We start from the raw sequence: 20,998 nt of genomic DNA on the forward strand, positions 1-20,998 counted from the left end.
CTAGGGCCAGGAAGATCCCTGTACCTCAGCTGGCCCTTTGGTAACTCCCTCCCATCATTTGTAGTTCTGTCCTCCTGAACCCAGCAGAAACAGGGTAATCATCCTTCTTTATGATAGCTCTTCCAGTAACTGAACACACTCTCACGTCCACCGTGACTCTTCCAGGTCAGATGTCTCCTGTTCTTCCATTGATTTAAGGCCCTTTCCTGTCTTGGCTACCCAACTTGGCACTGCCTCCAGTTTGCCAATGCCCTTTACAAAGGATTCCCACCCCTTCCCCAGCTCAGATGATGCAGTCACAGAAGCAGTCTAGGCCAGTAGTGTCAAAGTCAAAGAGAAATGGGAGTCACTGGTACATAAAGATCCCTGCGAGCACCAAGTGACTTTAGTGACAAAGTGCACAATAGTAACTTTATTTATATTTTATTGTGTTTTTTAAAAATTTTGTTACATACTTCCCAATTAGATTTTAATCTGGTTTGACCATAATAAGGAGTGTTTGACATCTCTGGTCTCATTTAATGGGTTATTAAGATGTAACCATTTCTTGCAAATACCTCTCTGAATCTCATGACCCCAGTTGGTGTTTTCTTGGCAGAAATACTGGAATAGTTTGCCATTGCTTTCTCCAGCTCATTTCACAAATGAGGAAACTGAGGCTAACAAGGTTAAGTAACTTCCCTGGGTCCCACAGCTAGTAAGTGTCTGAGAGCAGATTTGAACTCAGGTCTTCCTGACTCCAGGTCCAACACTAAATCCACTGCACCACTGAGCTGCCCAGCCTACTATGTCTGCCATATTGTAGCTTTGAATTTGACCAGTTGGAAATAATGTATCCAAAGGGAAGTAAGACGTGTTTCAGACAGAAATACTGAGATTCGGCCCCCACCCAAAGCCCTGAGGCTGGAAGCAGCATTTGAATCTCAGACCCCAAACGCTGGCTGGGAGGATCAGGAGGCGAGGTGGGTGTGAGGAGAATATTCAGAGGTCAAGTCACTGGCTGGGAAAATGCCCAGAAAAGGGAAAAGAAATAAGACTATAGAAGGTTACTTTCTTGGTGAACAGGCATTTCCTCCCTTCCTTTCTGATGAGGAAGAACAATGCTTACCATCAGGCAAAGACACAGAAGTCAAGGCTTCTGTGTCCCAGCCTACCCAATGGGCTCAGGCCATGGAAGAGCTCAAAAAGAATTTTGAAAATCAAGTTAGAGAGGTGGAGGAAAAGCTAGGAAGAGAAATGAGAGACATGAAGTCAAAGCATGAACAGCAGATCAGCTCCCTGCTAAAGGAGACCCAAAAAAATGTTGAAGAAAATAACACGTTGAAAACTAGCCTAACTCAATTGGCAAAAGAGGTTCAAAAAGCCAATGAGGAGAAGAATGCTTTCAAAAGCAGAATTAGCCAAATGGAAAAGGAGATTCAAAAGCTCACTGAAGAAAATAGTTCTTTCAAAATTAGAATGGCACAGATGGAGGCTAAGGACTTTATGAGAAAGCAAGAAATCACAGAACAAAACCAGAAGAATGGAAAAATGGAAGATAATGTGAAATATCTCATTGGAAAAACAACTGACCTGGAAAATAGATCCAGGAGAGACAATTTAAAAATTATGGGACTACCTGAAAGCCATGATCAAAAGAAGAGCCTAGACATCATCTTTCATGAAATTATCAAGGAAAACTGCCTTGAGATTCTAGAACCAGAGGGCAAAATAAATATTCAAGGAATCCACAGAACACTGCCTGAAAGAGATCCAAAAAGAGAAACTCCTAGGAACATTGTGGCCAAATTCCAGAGTTCCCAGGTCAAGGAGAAAATATTGCAAGCAGCTAGAAAGAAACAATTCAAGTATTGTGGAAATACAATCAGGATAACACAAGATCTAGCAGCCTCTACATTAAGGGATCGAAGGGCATGGAATAGGATATTCCAGAAGTCAAAGGAACTAGGACTAAAACCAAGAATCACCTACCCAGCAAAACTGAGTATAATACTTCAGGGGAAAAATTGGTCTTTCAATGAAATAGAGGATTTTCAAGCATTCTTGATGAAAAGACCAGAGCTGAAAAGAAAATTTGACTTTCAAACACAAGAATGAAGAGAACCATGAAAAGGTGAACAGCAAAGAGAAGTCATAAGGGACTTACTAAAGTTGAACTGTTTACATTCCTACATGGAAAGACAATATTTGTAACTCTTGAAACATTTCAGTATCTGGGTACTGGGTGGGATTACACACACACACACGTGCACACACGCACACATACATAGAGACAGAGTGCACAGAGTGAATTGAAGAGGATGGGATCATATCTTAAAAAAAAATGAAATCAAGCAGTGAGAGAGAAATATATTGGGAGGAGAAAGGGAGAAATTGAATGGGGCAAATTATCTCTCATAAAAGAGGCAAGCAAAAGACTCATTAGTGGAGGGATCAAGAGGGGAGGTGAGAGAAAAACATGAAGTTTACTCTCATCACATTCCACTAAAGGAAAGAATAAAATGCACACTCATTTTGGTATGAAAACCTATCTTACAATACAGGAAAGTGGGGGATAAGGGGATAAGCAGGGTGGGGGGGATGATAGAAGGGAGGTCATGGGGAGGAGAGTGCAATTTGAGGTCGACACTCATGGGAAGGGATAGGATCAAAAGAGAATAGAAGTAATGGGGGTCAGGATAGGATGGAGGGAAATATAGTTAGTCTTATACAACACAACTATTATGGAAGTCATTTGCAAAACTACACAGATTTGGCCTATATTGAATTGCTTGCCTTCCAAAGGGAAGGGGTGGAGAGGGAGGGAGGTAAAGAAGTTGGAACTCAAAGCGTTAGGATCAACTGTCGAGTAATGTTCTTGCCACTAGGAAATAAGAAATACAGGTAAAGGGGTATAGAAAGCTATCTGGCCCTACAGGACAAAAGAGAAGACGGAGACAAGGGCAGAGAGGGATGATAGAAGAGAGAGCAGAATGGTCATAGGGGCAATTAAAATGCTTGGTGTTTGGGGGGGGAGGGGATAAAAGGGGAGAAAATTTGTAACCCAAAATTTTGTGAAAATGAATGTTAAAAGTTAAATAAATAAATTTAATAATAATAATAAAAAGAAATACTGAGATTCGTCAGGTTAAAAAAATTTTCATTTTTTATTGATAATTTTTATTATTAAATTACCTTCATTTCCAAATATATTTCTACCTAGCGATCAATGGCTCCCTAGTAATAGACTGAAAATGAAAGAAAAGAGAAAAAGCCCAGTTCAGGAAAACCAACGAAAGCCATCAAGGGTGTCTAATAGTAAGTGTATCATTTCCACCCATTGTCTCTCACATCTGAAGAGCCAGGAGACCTAATTTCAAATCCCAGATCAGATATTTACGAGTTTTGTGACTCTAGGCAAGTCAATTAATCACTCTGAGTCATAGTTTACTCATTGGTAAACTAGGGATGGGGCAGCTAGGTGGCTCAATGGATAGAACACTAGACCTGGAGTCAGGAAGACCTGAGTTCAAATTTGACCTCAGACTGTGTGACCCTATGCAAGTCACTTAACCTCTGCGGATTCACTGGAAAAGTAAACAACAAATCATTCTAGTATCTTTGCCAAGAAAATCACATGGACAGAATTGGGGTGCTTCAGTCCACAGGGTCATGAAGAACAGGACACAAAATCGGGACACCAAGAGATAGTGGAGACTTAAGTGAGATATGGAGGTAAGGCACTTTGGAAACTTTAAAGTGCTTTTGAAATGTGGGCTTGGCTATTTTCTCAAGCTTAATACAAATCTATCTGGCCCAAAGCCAGCTTATCTCCACAAGATCATGGGGACCATCCTAATCACACAATCACACACACTTTGTCTCAGTTTTGTGTTCTTTCCATGGGTATTGAAGGTGTTGGGACCATCCTCCTCCTGTTCTGCTTACTTCACTCTGTATCTGTTTATGTAAGTCTTCCCATACTTCTCTATATACCACATGTTCATAATTTCTGACATCACAGTAATATGCCGTGATGTTCCTGAACCATCATTTGCTATTTCTCAACTGATGGGCATCAGACACTCAACTGAAGGGCTGACAGCATTGTTCTGGTGTATAGGGCTCTGCTTTTTGTCATTGACCTCCTCAAGGCATGTGTGACCAGCAGGGGATCTCAGGGTCAAAGGGTTGAAACATTTTAGTCACTTACCAGTCATCTCTTCCTTTCCCACCAACCTGTGCTCCTTTGGACTCTTTTGGACTCTCTCTTCATCATGCCCGCCAGGGACCTCATCATTGGGAAATCTCATCACCCTGAATGGTCTGAATCTACTTTGGGACTCACACTTCACGAGCCATAAAAATTCCATTTCAGGAGTGGGCCCAGACCATCTCTATTTATCACCCACAGATCCTTTGATTTCTCCATTAGATATCTCCCAACTATTTTTAGCTTCTGTTTGTGTATCATCCTCCCCCATTGGATTTTAAAGGCAGAGACTGTCTTCCTTTCTTGAATTTGTATTCCTGATACTTACCACAGGACCTGATACATAGTAGGCCCCTATTAAAAACCAACTGACTTTTCTTAGTATTATTCCAGACTCCTTTCCCAACTGGTTGGATAGCTTCACCAACCAGCCTGTGACCCCTTCAACAAAGATGTATTTACATTGGCATTGCTGCTGATTGGCTGGGTGTGAGGTGTGTACTTCTATTTGTGATCTGAAACATTCTTTCTTGTGCATGTTAAAAAGATTTTCTTTTTGAGAACTCTTTGTTTATATCCTTTGGTCAAATCCTTTGGGGAATGGGTTTTGGGGCTGATATCTGTGTTGAGTATCAGATCTATGTCAGAGACATTTCATTCTTCTTGTGTCTCTTTGATAAAGGAGAGACTGTCTTTCAGAAACTATAAGAACTCAGAGACTACAGCCAGGGCCTGTTCCTTCTCAGTCTCCCCACAGATTACAAGTTCACTGAGGGCAGAACCTGAGTCTCTCCAAATGAGTTTCTGAATGTCAAGTCTAATCCCTCAGACCAGGGGCTCCTGCAAAACCATCTCAATCAAGGATACCCAGGGACTCCTCTTCAAACCAAGCACTCCCCCAGGGCCACTTCTGTTTTCCTCCAGGCCACTTGTCTTCCCTTGGAACCAGGACCTCCTCCAAAGTCTTGTCTCCACCCTCCTACCTCTGTCTTTCCCCAGACAAGGGGTAGGTTGAAGGCAGGCTATAGGTACCAACTGAGGCAGAGCCAAGGAAGGCTTGGAATCTCTGTTTTTATTGATCGTTTCCCCAACATTTGGAGCAGGCACTGTGTGCCCACTCTGCCCTCCAGGCCCTGCCCCCCAATTTCTTAGTCCCATTGGATCACCTCAGGCCCCTTTGCCCCCCCCACCTCTTGCACCCCGGGTTTGGCTCTCTGGGCACACCGTGCTCCCTATCTGGTCCTGGGGCAGCTGGAAGGACCTTTGGAGCCTAAGCCTTGGTTGCTGTCTTCACAGTTTTCACCTTCATCTTGGTGGCTTTTAGGGAATCCACGGAGCTCCAGGTTCCCCAGTGGATGTCAGAACTCCAACCTCTGTGGTTCCCCTCAGGGTGCCAGTCACCGTGGAGATTGGCCACCCCACAGTCGCTGAACCACCAGCCTGCCCCTCCATACTGTTGGCTACACTCATTAAAGGCTATGTCACCGCTGATGCAGGGGTCACAGGAGTCATGGTCCCTGTCCACAGTGCTGAAGGCACTGCCTACCTGGGAGGCTGCTCCTTTCCAATTTTCACCACCGAAGGCGTCTCCTGTACATAAGAACAGAGGTTGGGACCATGGGCTCCAGCAATGAGCAGCAGCATCTCCTCTGACCTACATCTATGCAGTGATGGGCCACCCTCTATTTGGGATTCTAGCATCTCCTCTTTCCTGGGACCAGGCGCATAATAGACACCCTCCACCTTTGACCAGGTGGTGCCAACCAGGGCTACTTCCTCTGTCTGGTATCCAAGTACTAATCCAAAGTACCCTTCTCTTTCTAGGCCCCATCTCTGCTCTTGGTCCAGGCTCAAATTACTTATCGCCCTATTTCCACTCGCATCTGGGACCCAGGCTCAGAGAAGCTTCCCCCCAGCCCAAGGCCCAGGTGCTGACCAGGACCATCTTCTATTTTCAAGCTTGGAGCTTCCCTCACACCCTGTCCAGAGCCCAGGTTCAGAGCATGTGTCCCTGTCTCTGTCCAGGTCCCTTCTATGCACAGATGGGGCTATTTTCTCTGTCTGAGGCCAGGTACCACTGCCCTGTCCATCCTCCATTCAGGGTCCAGTCAGTCTGCTTCTCCCTCTCCCTGCCTGTGACACCCATCCCAACACATCTTCTGTTCTCCTGGCCATAGAACTTGAGGCCCTGGGCTATTACCGTTTCCCTCAGTTACTTAGGACAAGTCATTTAACACTTGCAGATGACCCAAGACTAGGAGGGAGCGAGAGCTCAGTGGATGACAAAAACCCTGACAGGCTAAAGCTTGGGGTAGTACCTAGTAAAACATACTTCAATGGGGATAAACAATCATGCAATCAGCCACCAAAACAATGTCCCAAGTATCAGATGAAAGAGGAGGAGGCAGAGATAGAGAGCAATTTTTCTGAAAAAGATCTGGGGGTTTTGGTGGACCACAAGCTGTGTATCAGACAGCAATGTGACCTGGCAGTGAAAAAAGCCCATCAGATCTCAGGCTGCATTACTAACTTCTGGAAGTAAGGAAGTGACAGTCCCTCTGTACTCAGACCTGGCCAGGCCATATCTGGAATACTGCATTCAGTGTGTTACAGTTTAAGACAGTTATGGAGTCCACAAGAAGGCATCAAGGATGACGAAGGGCCCTTGGTCCATTGATAAAGAGCAGCTGAAAGAACCAGGGATATTTACCCTGGAGAAGAGAAAACTTGGCAGGGTGGGAGCCTTGGGGTGGGGGTGGGGGTGATTTGTTTCCTAACAATGACAGCTGGACATGGGCTGGACTGTGCTGGTCAGGTATGTTAGAGTTGTGATTCCTTTTCAAGTCAGGATGGGACTAGATAGTTCCAGGGTCCCTGCCAGCTCTGACCCCCTGACTCCATGAAACTTAAGTGCCCCTCTTAAAGTCCATCTGTGCCAAAGGTCTTCCCAACCTTAGTCACTCAGCTCCTCATTGTCCCTCACCCCCAATATCCAATGGCCACTTGATTCTTCCCGCCCGATGTATGTTCCCTCCTCACCACTCCCAGGCTTCGTGCCTTCCCATCTGGCCTGGCACATCCTCATTGACCTTTCTCTTCCCCAGCTGCCAAACAGACATACCTAATGCTCAGATCTGACTGCACCACTCCTCCACTCAGTAGGCTCCTAGTGGCTCCCTATTGTCCCTCGGAAATTACTCAGTTTGGCATTGAAATAATCAGATTGATTCTGGTTTTTTAATTGATCCTATTTATGATTAATTTTTTCCTGTAACTGCCTAAGTCATACTTCTTTGTCTCTGAACTTAATTCAGAAATTTAACTGGCCTGTCATGAGTTAAGTTTAGAAATCTAATTCCCCTGCTCATCAGTGTTTTATTCTCACCTCAAGGAAATCTGTTCCCCTTGAGGGACACAGGTGGACTCCAGGGAGTCTGGTCTAGGAGCTTAACACCACCAGGCCATCCTTCAAGGATGCCTGGTTTGTTCTCCAAAGACGACTGGGCCGTGATGCCCGATCCTGCAGGTGGATTCAAACAATGGCCACTTGTTACTCACAGGGGAAGGAAGGAGTTTTTGCTGGCCCCTCATTCTCAATTTCCAACCAATCATATTGTTCCCTGTGCCTCAGCTCTGAAACCAATCAGAATGAATTTGCTACTTATGATGTTAGCTCTTCTAACCAATCATAACTTGCTCCCTGCTTCTGAGGGCCTGTTCTTTGGTCTGTCCTCCCCAAAAGTATAAAAGAGAAAGAGCCATTCCCCCTCATGTGGGGTCTTGGCTTTGCTGGGGAAGCTGAGATCCTAGTGATTGGTAAATTCACACTTTACCAATAAATTAATTGTGCTTAGGACTTTCTGCCTCAATTTACCTTAATTTTAACTGTTACCCTTTAGAGATTTTTCACAGGCTGGCTCCCACATGTTCATCCTCACACCCACACTCTCTCCAGCAGCCATGGACTTCATCCCTGACTGTGACAGGTGAGATTTGCCTTATCATGCTGGGAGCCAGACCCCCACAACACTGATCAGTCATTCCCCATCGTATTACAGTGCACATGCTCTTCCTACTTTATTCATACTTTCCCCACTAGGTCATAGACTCCTTGAGGGCAGCAGGGCTTGCTTACTTGTATTTGTATCTCCAGAGTTTAGCACACAGTAAGTACTTAATGCATTCCCTGTCTGTCTATCCATCCGTCTGCACACTGATCCATTCATACACATGTACTTTGTCTTTGCCCCTGCATTGCTGAGCACACGCCTAGCATACAGTGGGGCACCTCATAAGCACTGGATGAATGAGGACAAGACCAATAATGAGGGAGCAAGAGGAAGCCACACACATCCTACCTTCAGCCCCATCTCTAGCTCCTTCCAAAGGTCCTCCTAATGGCAGCATCTGCTGTCCTGTCCCCATCCTGGTCACCTTCCTCACCTTACCTCTTAGACTCCCTTCCAAGCTCAGCTCAAGTGTCCTGCTCTTAGAAGAAGCCTGGGAACCACTCCAGCCCCTCAAACCCCCTCTACCCACCACCATTGTATTTGGGGGATTGATAGTCTGAAGTCACTTATCTGTGAATTTGTCATATCTCCCTGGTAAAATGGAGGCTCCTCCAAAAAAAGCATCATCTTACATTGGCATCTAGCCCAGGGTCTGGCACATAGTAGGTGCTCAATGTAAGCACACTCTAACTTGGCCTCAATGGCCTTCCTAAACAGTAGGAACCACCACACCTCTAACACCAAACATTATACCTCTCATGGCAGCCTACAATTGTGCTGGCCTGACAGGTCACACTGCTAACTCACACTGAGCTTGGAGTCCACTAACACGGCCAGGATCTTTTTCAGATAAAAGACTGTCTAGTCACACCTCTTTCATCTTCTTCTTGGGAGGATGATGACTAGAACTATAGGAATTTATTATTACATTCTAGTCTATAGAAATCTTTTTGGATGCTGACTCAATTATCCATTATGTTAACTGCCCCTTCTAGCTTTAGGTCATCCACAAAAGTAAGAAGTACTCTATCTCTGCCTTTATCCAAGCAGTTGGTAAAGATTTTAAATAGTCTATGGTTAAGGACAGATCACTGGGGGACTCCACTAGAGACTTCTAGGAAGGCTGAGCTATTATTACTCTGAGCTTAGCCATTCAACCAATTCCAAATACATTGAACTGCATTCTTATCTAACGCACATCACTTTATGGTAGCATTTATGTCTTTGTCAAATGCTCAGTTAAAACCTGGGTTAATGACAGCTGTAGAATTCTCCTTATCTACCAGTTTGGTAAACCTGTCTTCAAAAAAAGGAAGTCACTCACACCATCCTGGTTGTTTGAGGTCACTGCTTCCTTTTCTAAGTAGTCACTAAGCATCCCTTTAAAAACATGTTCTAGAGTTTTGGCAAGAGTCAAGTTCACTGGTCTGGACTTGGAAGAAAATCAGGACATCTTTCCTGGAGCCCCAGGTCCCCCTCCCCTTCTCAGTGACCTTTAAAAGATCACCGAGAGTCATCCAGCCATCCCATCTGCCAGTGTTTCTCAGCTCTCCCTTCCCCACCCCAGTTCCTCAAGGCCAGTTAGGGACTCTTCTTATCTCCTTCCTTCCATTCTGTCTCATTTTGGTTCTGCCTTTCTCAGGTCAAAAAGATCACCTTCTGGGTCTCACTACTACCAAAAGAAACACTGCCCTGTTTTTCTTAGCAGTCCATCTCATTCTGATCTTTTGCAGTCCACATGCTCTATATACTGGCCAACTGGGAAGACTGTCTGACCCCCAAAATATCCTGTTTTATGTCTGGAATATTACCCATCCTCTTTTTACCTGTTCAGTTTCTACCCATCCTTTTAAGCCCAACACTAATGGCACCTTCTCCAGGGAGCCTTTGGTATTGCCCCCCCAAGGAATGACCTTCTCCCTCTGACTCCTCTCTGATGGGCTTGGCAATGTAAAATGTGGTTCTCTGTGTTTATATCTTATTATTCACATGTTTGGGAGCTACACAGGTGAACTCCGTATCTCTCCCATGCTAAGTTCTATACATATGCATACAGTAGGAGCTTAATAAATGTTCACGGAATGAATCTAAAGGATGGAATGAATAAATGCATTACCATCTAATGAATGGATGCACTAATAAATATCTATTGGATTGTCTAAGTCTCCCATGGAAACCCAGGGTCCTGTACACAGTGGGAATTTGATTACTGTTTGCTAGATTTTTACCACATTAGAGCTCTCACTCTCCCTTGGCAAAACCGAGCTCACCTGCATTTCCAGAGTACCTGCCCAGGCTCAGGGTATAGAAACTGGACTCATCACTGATCTGGAAAGAGTCATACAGGGCATGGCGGCTCTCGTTTTCAAAGTTGTGTAAGTCCAGTTTCAGTTGGGCGCGAGTGCCAGGCTGGTGCGTCAGGGAGTAAACTTTAGACAGGCCCAGCCAGTGTTCACCTGCAAGGGAGGGGAACCCCCATCATGGAAGGCCAAGGGGGAGGGTATCAGTCAATCTTAGCCACAGCCACCTGCAGCCATTCCCATGGATCCCACTGGGCAGCAGGAAGTGGGCTCTCCTGGCTTGGAAAGGGCACCAGAGGAATTTCTTCCCATCTGACCTCAATGCTTCAGCCACTTTCAGCCTTGTCTGTGCCCTAGTTCGAATCCTCTGGATCCAGTCTCCCCTCTCTGCCTGTGCTAACCCTGGCTATCTCTCCACCAGACCAAAGGCCAGCTCTTGACCTCTGGGAGTCAACATCCCACCCTAGACTGACTCCCCTGGGCAGGGCAGCACTGACTTCCTGTGAGCATGAGCCCAAGCTAACTAGTGGCAGAAGAGGGCACCCAGCGAACTCCAATCAGAGATGCAGGTTGATGGTTGGCACAAGCCACTTTTAGAGTGAGATTATGGGCATTTCTATGGGGGATTTTCCACTTTTGAATTGTGCACGATTATCTGACTTTGGTGGAGGAGGGGGAGAGAGATCTGACGTGCTGCATTATTCAGTTCTGCCTACTGGAACATTATCTGATATGCTCAGTTGTCCAGTTTTGAGGGTGGCTAGGTGAGAGAATTTGTCTCTTGTCCCAGGGATGATCCAGGGTTTTTGGGGGTGGAGGGCAGGGAAGGACTGTTTCCTGTTCTAGGGATTACCCACAATTATCTTTGAATTATTCCCTGGGGGCTGTCTGAGTGGGAGGAAGGACCCCAGCTCTAGGGTTAAGCTCCATTATTTCCTGGCAGAACCCTCTGTAGAGCTGTCCTGTGCTGGTACTCCAGGACTATGATGGCCCCAATGCTAGTACCCTTCAGCTTCCTCACCTTTTACATCCCCAAAGCCATTAACGTACTCCCACCAGACTCGGTCAAACGCCAAAGGCTTGCCATTGCCCCCGGTCCGCCTCTGGAAGACTGTCCAGCCACCATCTTCTCCCATGTCACAGTAAACCTGGTGGGTTATGAGGTTCGTGGGAGGTGGAAGGGGACATTCCCTCCATCCCACAGACCCTTTTAACATCTCAGAGAGATAAAGATAGGTGGCTATCTCTGACTCACAGAAAAACAGGGCCTCTTCATCCTTCCTCTATCCCCTGCTTTCAGACTTCCCAGATGTGAAGGCCCTCCTAACATCTGATCTCTGCCACACTGCAACACAAGTCCACTTTGCCCTGCCTCCAATTATTTTCAAGATTATGATGGAAAACACCTTCCATTTCTATGGCCCTCCCAGACTCCTGTGAGACATGCAGTGCAGCAGTCCCATTTTATTGGAGGAGGAAACTGAGACACAGAGAGGGGAAGGGGCTTGTTCTGAGTGACACCCACAGCTGGACAACGTCAGGGCCCCCTTCTCTGCCCATTGTCACCTCTTCTCTTACGCTCGCCCCACGTATCTAGTCTGTGGCTGAATCTACCATCCACCATCCCCTTCTCTGCACTCACGTTTCAACTGGACTATGACCTGCTTCAATTTCTTTCCAGCTCAATCCATTTTCCACTCAGCTGTTAAAGGAGCTACTGTGATTCCCTATACCCCAGGACCAAATATAAAACCCTTTGTGACCTGCCCAGCCTTCTTCCCCCTTCTACAAAAGCATCTCATTTCCCATCTCTGGGCTTGTTCTGGGGTCCCCTCCACCTCTGAGCTTCCTTGACTTCCTTTCAGACTCTGCTCAAGTCTCCCCTGCTGCAGGAGACCTGCTCTGGGAGACCACCCTCCTCCCCCTGTGTATGACTACAGGCTCTGATGGCCTTCGTCTTCCTCATTAAAATCCAGCTCCTTGCAGGCAGGAACCCAGCACAGAGTAGGTGCTTAATAAAAGCTGTTTGACTGACCCGGAAGGCATTGGGGGCCCCATCTGGCTTGATGATGTACACACCGCTTGGGGATTTTGGATTGTCTGTCCAGATATGGGAGCAATCCTTTCCTGCAGGGGACAGAGAAGCAGAGCTGAGCATAGGGTTTCTGAGAACCCTGCCCAGAAGGGGTCTATACCTGTATCTGTCTTCACAGTCAGCCTTTTTGGTTCTCCAAAGCCCAGCCCTAAGAGTCAGGGGTTCTGCGTCTGTGTTCACTTGTCTCAAGTCTCAAGTCAAACCATTGGATGTAGAGTGACCAGGACTCTCAAAGGTCATCTCATCCAACTGAGGCCCAGAGCTAGAAAGACTTACTCAAGGTCACACAGGGAATTCATGGTAGGGTTGGGTTTCCCACCTGGACCTTCTGACTCCAGAACTAGTAAAGATGTGGGAAACAGAGGTGGGAGCCTACCCTAGAAGGCTTTCTGGAGGAGGGGGCTTTTTGGGAAGCTGGATTGTATATTAAGGAAGTTGGACAGGAGTTACCATACGGCTGAGGCAAGGCCATTAAGGAGAAAGTCCTCATGACCTAGACTCTCCTCTGCTGCCCTGCTCTGCCCTCTGCAGTCCCATCTCCCATGGGAGAGGGCCCAGCTTCTCAGGGGATGGTCACCTCCAGGGCCACGCCTGGCCTTGGTTTCAAGTGAAGACTCAAGCTCTCATCAAGGTCAGACTTAAGGGCATGGTTTCCTGTCATCTTGATCCTGTGAATTCACTGCTTAAAAACTGAAGGATTTCCCGAAAGCCTCCACCCCGGCTCCCCCCACCCTAGCCCAGGGCAGACCTTGACTCTTGAGCTCTGCAGATTTCACTGGCACCTGTGGAAGAAGCAGAAACATTAGCATCCACTGTGGCGCTGCCAGCCCCGGGGGCCCAGCCATGGCAGCCTACCCACCACACAGGGAGTGGTTGGAGAGGCTGATTTGAGGTCCAGGAATTCCAGTGATGGAAACTGTCCCAAAGTGGCACAGTTTGCCTTGGGAGACTGAGAACCCACCTATGTGCTCCAAGCACTTTTCTCTGCCTCCCTCCCTTCCGCAACAGGGTCAGTCCCAGCTGCCTCCCAGCTGAAACCACTTGAAGATATTGGAAATCAGGTGTGTGATTGGAGCCAAGTCACACACCCCCTCTCTGAGTCTCAGTGTTTTTATGTGTAAAATGGGAATATAATAAGGCCCTAGTGAGGTAATGTCTGTAAAAGGCTTTATAATCCCTCCAGCTCTGTAGGAATGTTGGTGGTGATGAAGGTAACTGGGAGGAGGCTGGTTTCTGTGTAGTTGGGGCAGCATTTGGTGCAGTACACAGTGTGCTGGGCCTGGAGGCAGGAAGACCTGAGGTCAAATCTGGCCTTCCTTACTAGTTGTATGACATTTAACCCTTTTTCCCTCAGTTTTCTCATCTATAAAATGCGCTGGAGAAGTAAATGGCAAATAATGCCAATATATTTGCTAAGAAAACCACGGAGAGTCACATACAACTGAACAATGATTAAGTAGCTTTATTTATAACAACCCTATGGAGGAGGTAGGGGTGGGGGGAAAAGGGGAAAAATTATATATATATATATATATATATAAAATTCCTGTTTTACAGATGGGAAAACTTACCAAAGAGCTGTTTCCACATGGATGGATTTGAACACAGACCTGTTGTCCCTAGGCCCTGTGGTCCACCTAGACCCAAATAGCAGGGAGGTCTAAAGGCTTCCTCATGGCACAGCAGCCCCAGCTGACCCAGATCTCAGCAAGGTGAACAGCTGTGTCCAACCGTTGCAACTAGCCACAAGAGGTCCTCAAAGAATAGTAAGGATTGAGAATTTTACCCCCAACAAATATGGAGAGCAAGGTTGGATGTTTGCCTTCCTAGGAGTCAAGTGACTATCACTGGTGCTCAGAGAGCAGGCCGGCCTTTCTTTTCCAAGAGGCAGGGTATGAAGGACAACGAGTGTTTGGTCAAAAACCAGAAGAGAAAAGAAAAGAGTGGGGTTGGGGAGGAGCACCCCAACCTGTGCTAGTAGGATGGGGGAGAGATAGAAGAAGGTGACAGAGGAGGAAAAAGAGAAGGAAGGAGTGAATCCACCAAGCTAGTGGTCATCGAGAGAAATCTAACATCAAATTGTCTGCTAAGGAGATATTGATAGTCTGACCTTGATAAGAGCTTGAGTCTTCACTTGAACCCAAGGCCAGGCATGTGAAGACATCTTGGGACCAGAGTAGGGGACATGGTGGAAAATGTCTGGGTGAAAACCAAGGGAAAGACCGAAGAGGCTTGTCTCAGAAGCACACTACAGACCACTCAGACAGGAGAATGTGGAAAAGGTGTTGAAGAAACAGGTCATAACTTCAAAATGAAATCATAGAAGAGATGGGGCTCTTATCTTGCCAAGAAGCAGCCACCTCCACATCACGCCATTCTGTCTGCCCCCCAGCACCCCCATACCTTTTCCAGCTCCCCTTGGGGACTTTTCTTCCTCATTAGAGTGTAACCATCTTGTTTCCTTGTACTAGTATTCCCAACACTTAACTCAGTGACTGGCACATGGTGAGCACTCCTGCACATTCTATGACCTCTCCTTTTATCTTTCTATCTATCTTATCTATTCATCTATCCATCTATCATCCATCTCTCTCTCTCTCTCTCTCTCTGTCTACCTATCCATTTACCTCAATAGCTATCACCTCTCTCTATGTCTTCATCTATCATTTCTCTTTATCTCTCCATCTCTCAATCTCCATCATCTCTACCTCTAATATCTCTATCTCCCCATCTCTCTCTCTCTCTTTCATCCATCTCTCATCTATCTAGTGATAGAAAACTTCAATTATCTAGGCATCTATTGAGACTGTCTTTCTGTCCAAAAAACATGTAATGAATTCTGGTCTTGCTTCACCCTTTAACAATGGAGGAAGCAGCCAGCAAGAAAGAGGTGACGAGGGACACGGAAATGATGAAATCTTTGAGGAAAATATCTCCTCCCTCTTGGAATAGCGGAGAAGTAAAGGAAAGCTGAGTACAGCCTGATGTTTACCTTGAATTTTGAGGAAGCAGATTTCAAAGAGAGAAGGCTAGTGGAATCATAGGGATGAGAATTCTACAGGGGATGTCAGTCCAAGAGGGATGGGTTTGAACTCAGGTCCCCTTGCCTCCAGGTCTAGCACTCTATTCACCTTTGACTTTGCCTTATTTTCTTTATCCAAGAGAATGCTCTTTATACTGGAGAGGACAGAAAAGGTCAATAAAGAAATGAGACACAATGAGATGGCACCATGACTCCTGTTGATGAGCACGTCACCAGGTCCTTGACTATGGAAAGAATAGTCTGTCATAATGACCCTGCTGAATAATTTTGTAGAATAGGAGAAGTACTGGTGTTGGAGAAGGATAAAAGTGGTCTTGATTTTTAAAAGATGGAAGATCATAGAGTCAGCAAGCTCCAGGCCAGTGAACTTGACTTTGATTCCTGGCAAAATTCTAGAACTACCAAAGTAATTGTTGGGCCACTCTCAGTGATGACTGAAAGAGCATGGAGAGTGGGAGAGGAGACCCAACTTTGAAGAAGAGTAAATGTCACAACTTTCACACCAGAAAGAGCTGAGAGTCTGCCAAGTAGAGGCCAGTGATTTGAACTCCTGGCCAAATTCTAGCATGCATTTTTTCAAAGGTATGGTTGGTGAACACTGGGAGGAGGAAGCAGTGATCATGAAGAGTCAGCAGGACCTCATCAACACATTGCCTCAGACTAACCAGACTTCCTTTTCTGACTGAGTTACTAAACTAGTAAATCAGGGCATGGCCAGAGGTCTTAGGATAGCCTGTTGGGGCAAGCCAACAATAAGAGCTAACAATGATCATGCTTTAAAGTCTGCAAAACATTTGATGTGTCACCTCATTTGATCCTCACAGTAATCTTGTGAGGCAGGTGCCATTATTATCCCTATTTTACAGATGAGGAAACTGAAGTTGAGAGGTGAAGTGACTTGCCCAATCTCACTGCCTGAGACAGAATTGCTGAGATAGGATTCGAACTCAGGTCTTTCTTACTTTGCCAAGCCCAGTGGTCTACTCACTGAGCCACCTAGGGGACAGAACCACCAAATCTCAGAATCTTAGAGATGGAAGGGATCTCAATGGACACTGAGTCCCCACAAGAATCCTCACTTCTTGGACAGATGGCCAAAAAGTCATTGCTTGAATGAATCATTCAAGCAGCAAGCATTTTGTTAGGTGCTTCCAAGGTGCATGGGTGTGTGTGTGTGTGTGTGTGTGTGTGTGTGTCTGTGTGTGTGTGTATGTAGATTCAGACAGAGATAAAGATGGAAGAAGAAAGAAAAAGGGAAGGAGAGAGAGAGAGTAAAACAGAAGAGATAGAGAAAGAGGGGGGAGGGAGAGGAGAGAGAAGTAGCAAGGAAAGTGGACACAGACAGAGAAACAGAGAAAGAGCACCAGTGAGTACATTTTGGGGATTTCAGGGATGGAGGAGAGGGGTAAAGACATGGAGATGCAGCTTGGGCTGCTGCGTCCAAGGACCAGCAGTGGGTCAGGTTGGCTGGCCCCGGCTTGTGGGAAGGGGAGGAAGAGCACAATGAGCCTGGAGAGGACACCTGGAGTCAGTCTGTGAGGGGCTTTCAAAGCTTGGTAGGAGCAGAGAACCAGTGGAGTTTCCACAAGACTCTCAAGACATTCTATCCCTCCTTGGGGCAACTTTAAAGGAAAAGGAAGTTCTCTAATGTCACCTAAATTTGACCCCTGGCACTTTCCCCAGTGTTCCGCCATCTGAGGCCAAGAGAAAAAAAAAGGTGGTCCAGATAGCCTTTGGCCGCAGCTTCCTGTTCCTCAGTCCACTTCTCTCTGCCTCACATCCCTGGACCCTGCCCTTTGCAGGGTCTGTTGCAGCTCCTGCTTACCTCAGGAGGCCAAGGCCCTGGCCCAGCACTGTAGATGCCATCGGGCCAGGGCAGGCACAACAGTCACTTTTCTGGAGGCCCACCCTGACTTTCAGGAGCCTTGCCCACCTCCTGCCTAGATCTTTTTTCTGGATCATGCAAATGTAGCCACAGCACCCCCATCCAATGTAGAACTTTATGGTTTTTCTATTAAATTTCACTTTGGTCAGTCGTGCACATTCATTGTTCTTCTCCCTTTGGACACGCCAGAGTTCTTCCTCTCCTGATTTCCTATCATTCACAAATCGAACCCACTGTACCTTCTAAGCTCCTCCAAGTGACTGAAAAAGATGTGACAGTGGGTCAGACCCCTGGGGTCCTCCATCAAGGCCCTCCTGGTGACACTGACTCAGCCACAGCTACCTCATGGATCTGATCATTTGGCCAACTCATTGTACTTTCATCTAGGGCCATAAGCACGGAATGAGAGATCTCTGGATTTATCCAATAACAGATTACTGTAGTCATTGACTACTGTGTCTTGTGTTCCTAACCTTAGCCAGAACCAGGTGGTTTTGCTACTGTATTTGATAATTTTATACATTTTTTATATTTTATAATACAATTTGAGGTCTAGTATGGCTAGGACACCTTCCCTTCCCTTTCTTTTCATTAATTCCCTTGAACTTCTGGACCTTTTGTTTTTCCAAATGAATTTTTTCTAACTCTACGAAATACTTTTTTTGGTAGTTTGATTGGTATGGTGCTGAATAAGTAAATTAGTTTAGGTAAAATTGTCATTTTATCATATTAGCTCGACCTACCTAGGAACAACTGATGTTTTTCCAGTTATTTAGATCTATGAGAGATTTTCTCAAATGTTATAATGAAGACTAAATACAAAGTATCCCCCTCCACGGCATCCCCTGGATCTAGCAGGGAATGAATGCCCTTGACCATGGGTACTGCTAACCCCACTCATGGTTCAGTTAGAGGCATCCAAAGCTTGATGAATAATTAGTCCTAAAGAGTCATCATCAATAACGTAATGTACAATTAAATGATATTTGTAAAGTGTTGAGCACAATACCTGGCACATAGTGCTTCAGAAATGCGTATTCCTTTCTCTTCAAGTCGGCTTGGAGAGGGGAGGTCTCCAGTGGAATACCTCAGATCTAGGTTTGGTCCTGTGCTAGGTGGCATTTTTGTCAAGGCCAAAACAGACAGCTGGCAAGCTTATCCAATTTACAGGTGAGAAAGAAGCTGAGCTGCCATGGCAGAAGACATGGCAGATAGTTCATACCATGATAGGAAGAGTGTCAGGGAGAAAATGCAGTTTGAGAGGGCTAGCCTGGTACCAAGGTTCAAAAAAATCAGCCTTACAAGTGGAAGACAAGCCTGGGGCGGCCCAAAAGCATTCTGTCTGGTAGAGCTGGGAGGGGTGGGATGAGAGCAGTGGGATGGGGCAGCTGAGAGCTTCTGAGCACCCAGCACAAGGGAGTCAGGGGCCCACCATCTTGCTCAGCCTAACGAGCTGCTCAGCTCTCCAGAGGCAGGTGGGTAAGATGGAGAAGGCCTTGTAAGGTCAGCCTCACACCTGAGACTGTCAAACCTGTGAGACAAAGCCTGGGGATTGAATGAGGGCTGGATTCTGGAGGAGAAATGTGCCTTGCTCTGTTTGGTCCCAGTGGGGACAGAGAGGCCTAAACCATTTGCTGATAATGAGAGCAGTCCCTGAGGGGAACAGTCTGGCCTGTCTCAGGAGGAGAAGGTGCCCCCCTTCACTGCTTGTCCAGAAAGGGCTGGAGGACCACTTGTCAGAACTGGGCCTGGGATGTGGGTGAGGAGCTTCTCATTCAGCTATCAGTAGGATCCCTCTTGGGTGAGAGTTGGGGTTCTCTGAAGTCTAAGCCAACCCTAGCTCCTGATAAAGAGCAAGCTCCTTGGCCAGATGGCTGGGTGCTGGTCTGGTGGATCAGGATCCTAGGACAGGAGAGATGGAAGGACCTTGGGGAGTATATAGTCCAACCCTCTCCTCTGCTCCCTGCAACTGTACAAATAAGGAAACTGAGGTCCCAAGAGGGGAACTGACCAAAGTCACAAAGCCCAGGGGGAAGGAACACTGGACACAAGGCTTCCATCGTACACACCATTATTAGCTCTGGTAACCAGAGCCTATAATGAAATTAACTGAGAAATAAGGTATCATGTAGCCTAGAATGTGCTCATTCTTTACCCATGCAAAGCCAAAGGAAGCTATGAGACAGCTGCCACTGGGCCCCAGGTCGGTCACTATCTGGAGCCCAGCCCCTCCTCTGCGCTCACTATCTGGGGGACTCTGAGCTTCCTTGCAGTTGGGCAGAAGCTGGAGATGATTCCTTCCTGGGAGAGGTGAGGTAGGGAAGAAGAAAACACTGAGATCTGGGAAGAAAACGGGGTGTGGAGCCCTTGAGCTCCTTCTAAGGAGCTAGGCCAAGGGGGTAGAAAACAGCAAGAACACAGCCCAAGCCCCCCTAGGGTTCCCAGACAGGCTGGTGGGGACCAAGACCCCAGGGCACTTACCCGCATCTTCAGGGTTCCCGGGCTGATGGGCGGCAGAGAGAGTAGGAAGATGAGAAGGACAAAGCTGACCTGAGTAACTGGTGCCATAGTTCCTGGGCTGGAGAAAATGGAGGAGTTTTGTATGAGTGCTGAATACTGAGACCCCTGGACCTGACTCCATCTGAGCGCCCATTGCACTCAATGAGTCTGCAACCCCTGTCTAAATCCGCATCTCCTTGAGCCCTCGTCCCTATCACTGAGTCCCCAAACCTTTGTGCAAGCCCCCAACCCCTTGTCTGAGCCCCCTAAGCCCTTGTCCAAGCCCCAACCCCTTGTCTGACGCCCATCCCCCTCTCTGAACCCCCAACCCCTCAGGACTTGGCTTACACTGAGCTGTCTCCTGCCTCACAGAAGCCCTCTTGTCCCTCTCTCTCTGGGGCTTGAGCTATTTATGCCAATTAGGAGAGGGCGGCACCTGGGGCGGGGCAGGGTGGCCCTATTTGGCTTGGTTGGAACTTCCTACCCCACAGGGCCTGAGCATGTGTGCTTGGGCTGGGTCTACACACTGTCCAAGGTTCCTTCTTCCTCTTCCCCCTCACTCCTTTGAGTGAGCCTCAGCTTCCCCATCACAACCATGACCTCAGCTCCAAAATGAGGGGTCACAGAGGCGGAAACTGAGGCTCAGAGAGGGGTCTGCCTAGGGTCACCAGGGAGCCAGCCTCCAAGGCAGCATTTGGGGATCACTGTCCCCCTGCTACAGAGCCCAGGCCAGGCTTGTCTTGGGATGGAGTGAAAAAAATGTTAAATCCTGCACTTTTGCACTGAAAGCAAAGGTAAACCAGCAGAGAATGCCTCCTGGCTGCATCTCCCCCTCCCCCAGACTTCCTGCCTCAGCAATGCCCTTTCCCAAGAAGCCCACCCTGATTTCCTTCTGCTCGTGGTCCCTCTCCCTCCTCAGAGCTCACAGAGCTCCTGAATCTGTTCCATTACATTGTACTGACTCCATGGTATCC

At 46.9% G+C, this 20,998-nt stretch overlaps 1 protein-coding gene across 1 annotated transcript; it reads right to left on the reverse strand.

Annotated features, from left to right (window-relative positions):
- Positions 1-5,246: 5,246 nt before the first annotated feature.
- On the reverse strand, positions 5,247-20,423 carry LOC140496562 (angiopoietin-related protein 5-like). The gene is made up of 7 exons (XM_072596471.1): positions 20,373-20,423; positions 20,007-20,103; positions 13,346-13,379; positions 12,538-12,629; positions 11,524-11,650; positions 10,473-10,658; positions 5,247-5,782 (listed from the first exon to the last, which is right to left on the reverse strand). The coding sequence occupies exons 2-7, from the start codon at positions 20,091-20,093 to the stop codon at positions 5,463-5,465; spliced, it is 846 nt and encodes a 281-aa protein (XP_072452572.1). The 5' UTR covers positions 20,094-20,103; positions 20,373-20,423; the 3' UTR covers positions 5,247-5,462.
- Positions 20,424-20,998: the final 575 nt, after the last annotated feature.

The sequence above is a fragment of the Notamacropus eugenii genome, chromosome 3 (assembly GCF_028372415.1).
Source record: "Notamacropus eugenii isolate mMacEug1 chromosome 3, mMacEug1.pri_v2, whole genome shotgun sequence".
Classification (NCBI taxonomy): domain Eukaryota; kingdom Metazoa; phylum Chordata; class Mammalia; order Diprotodontia; family Macropodidae; genus Notamacropus; species Notamacropus eugenii.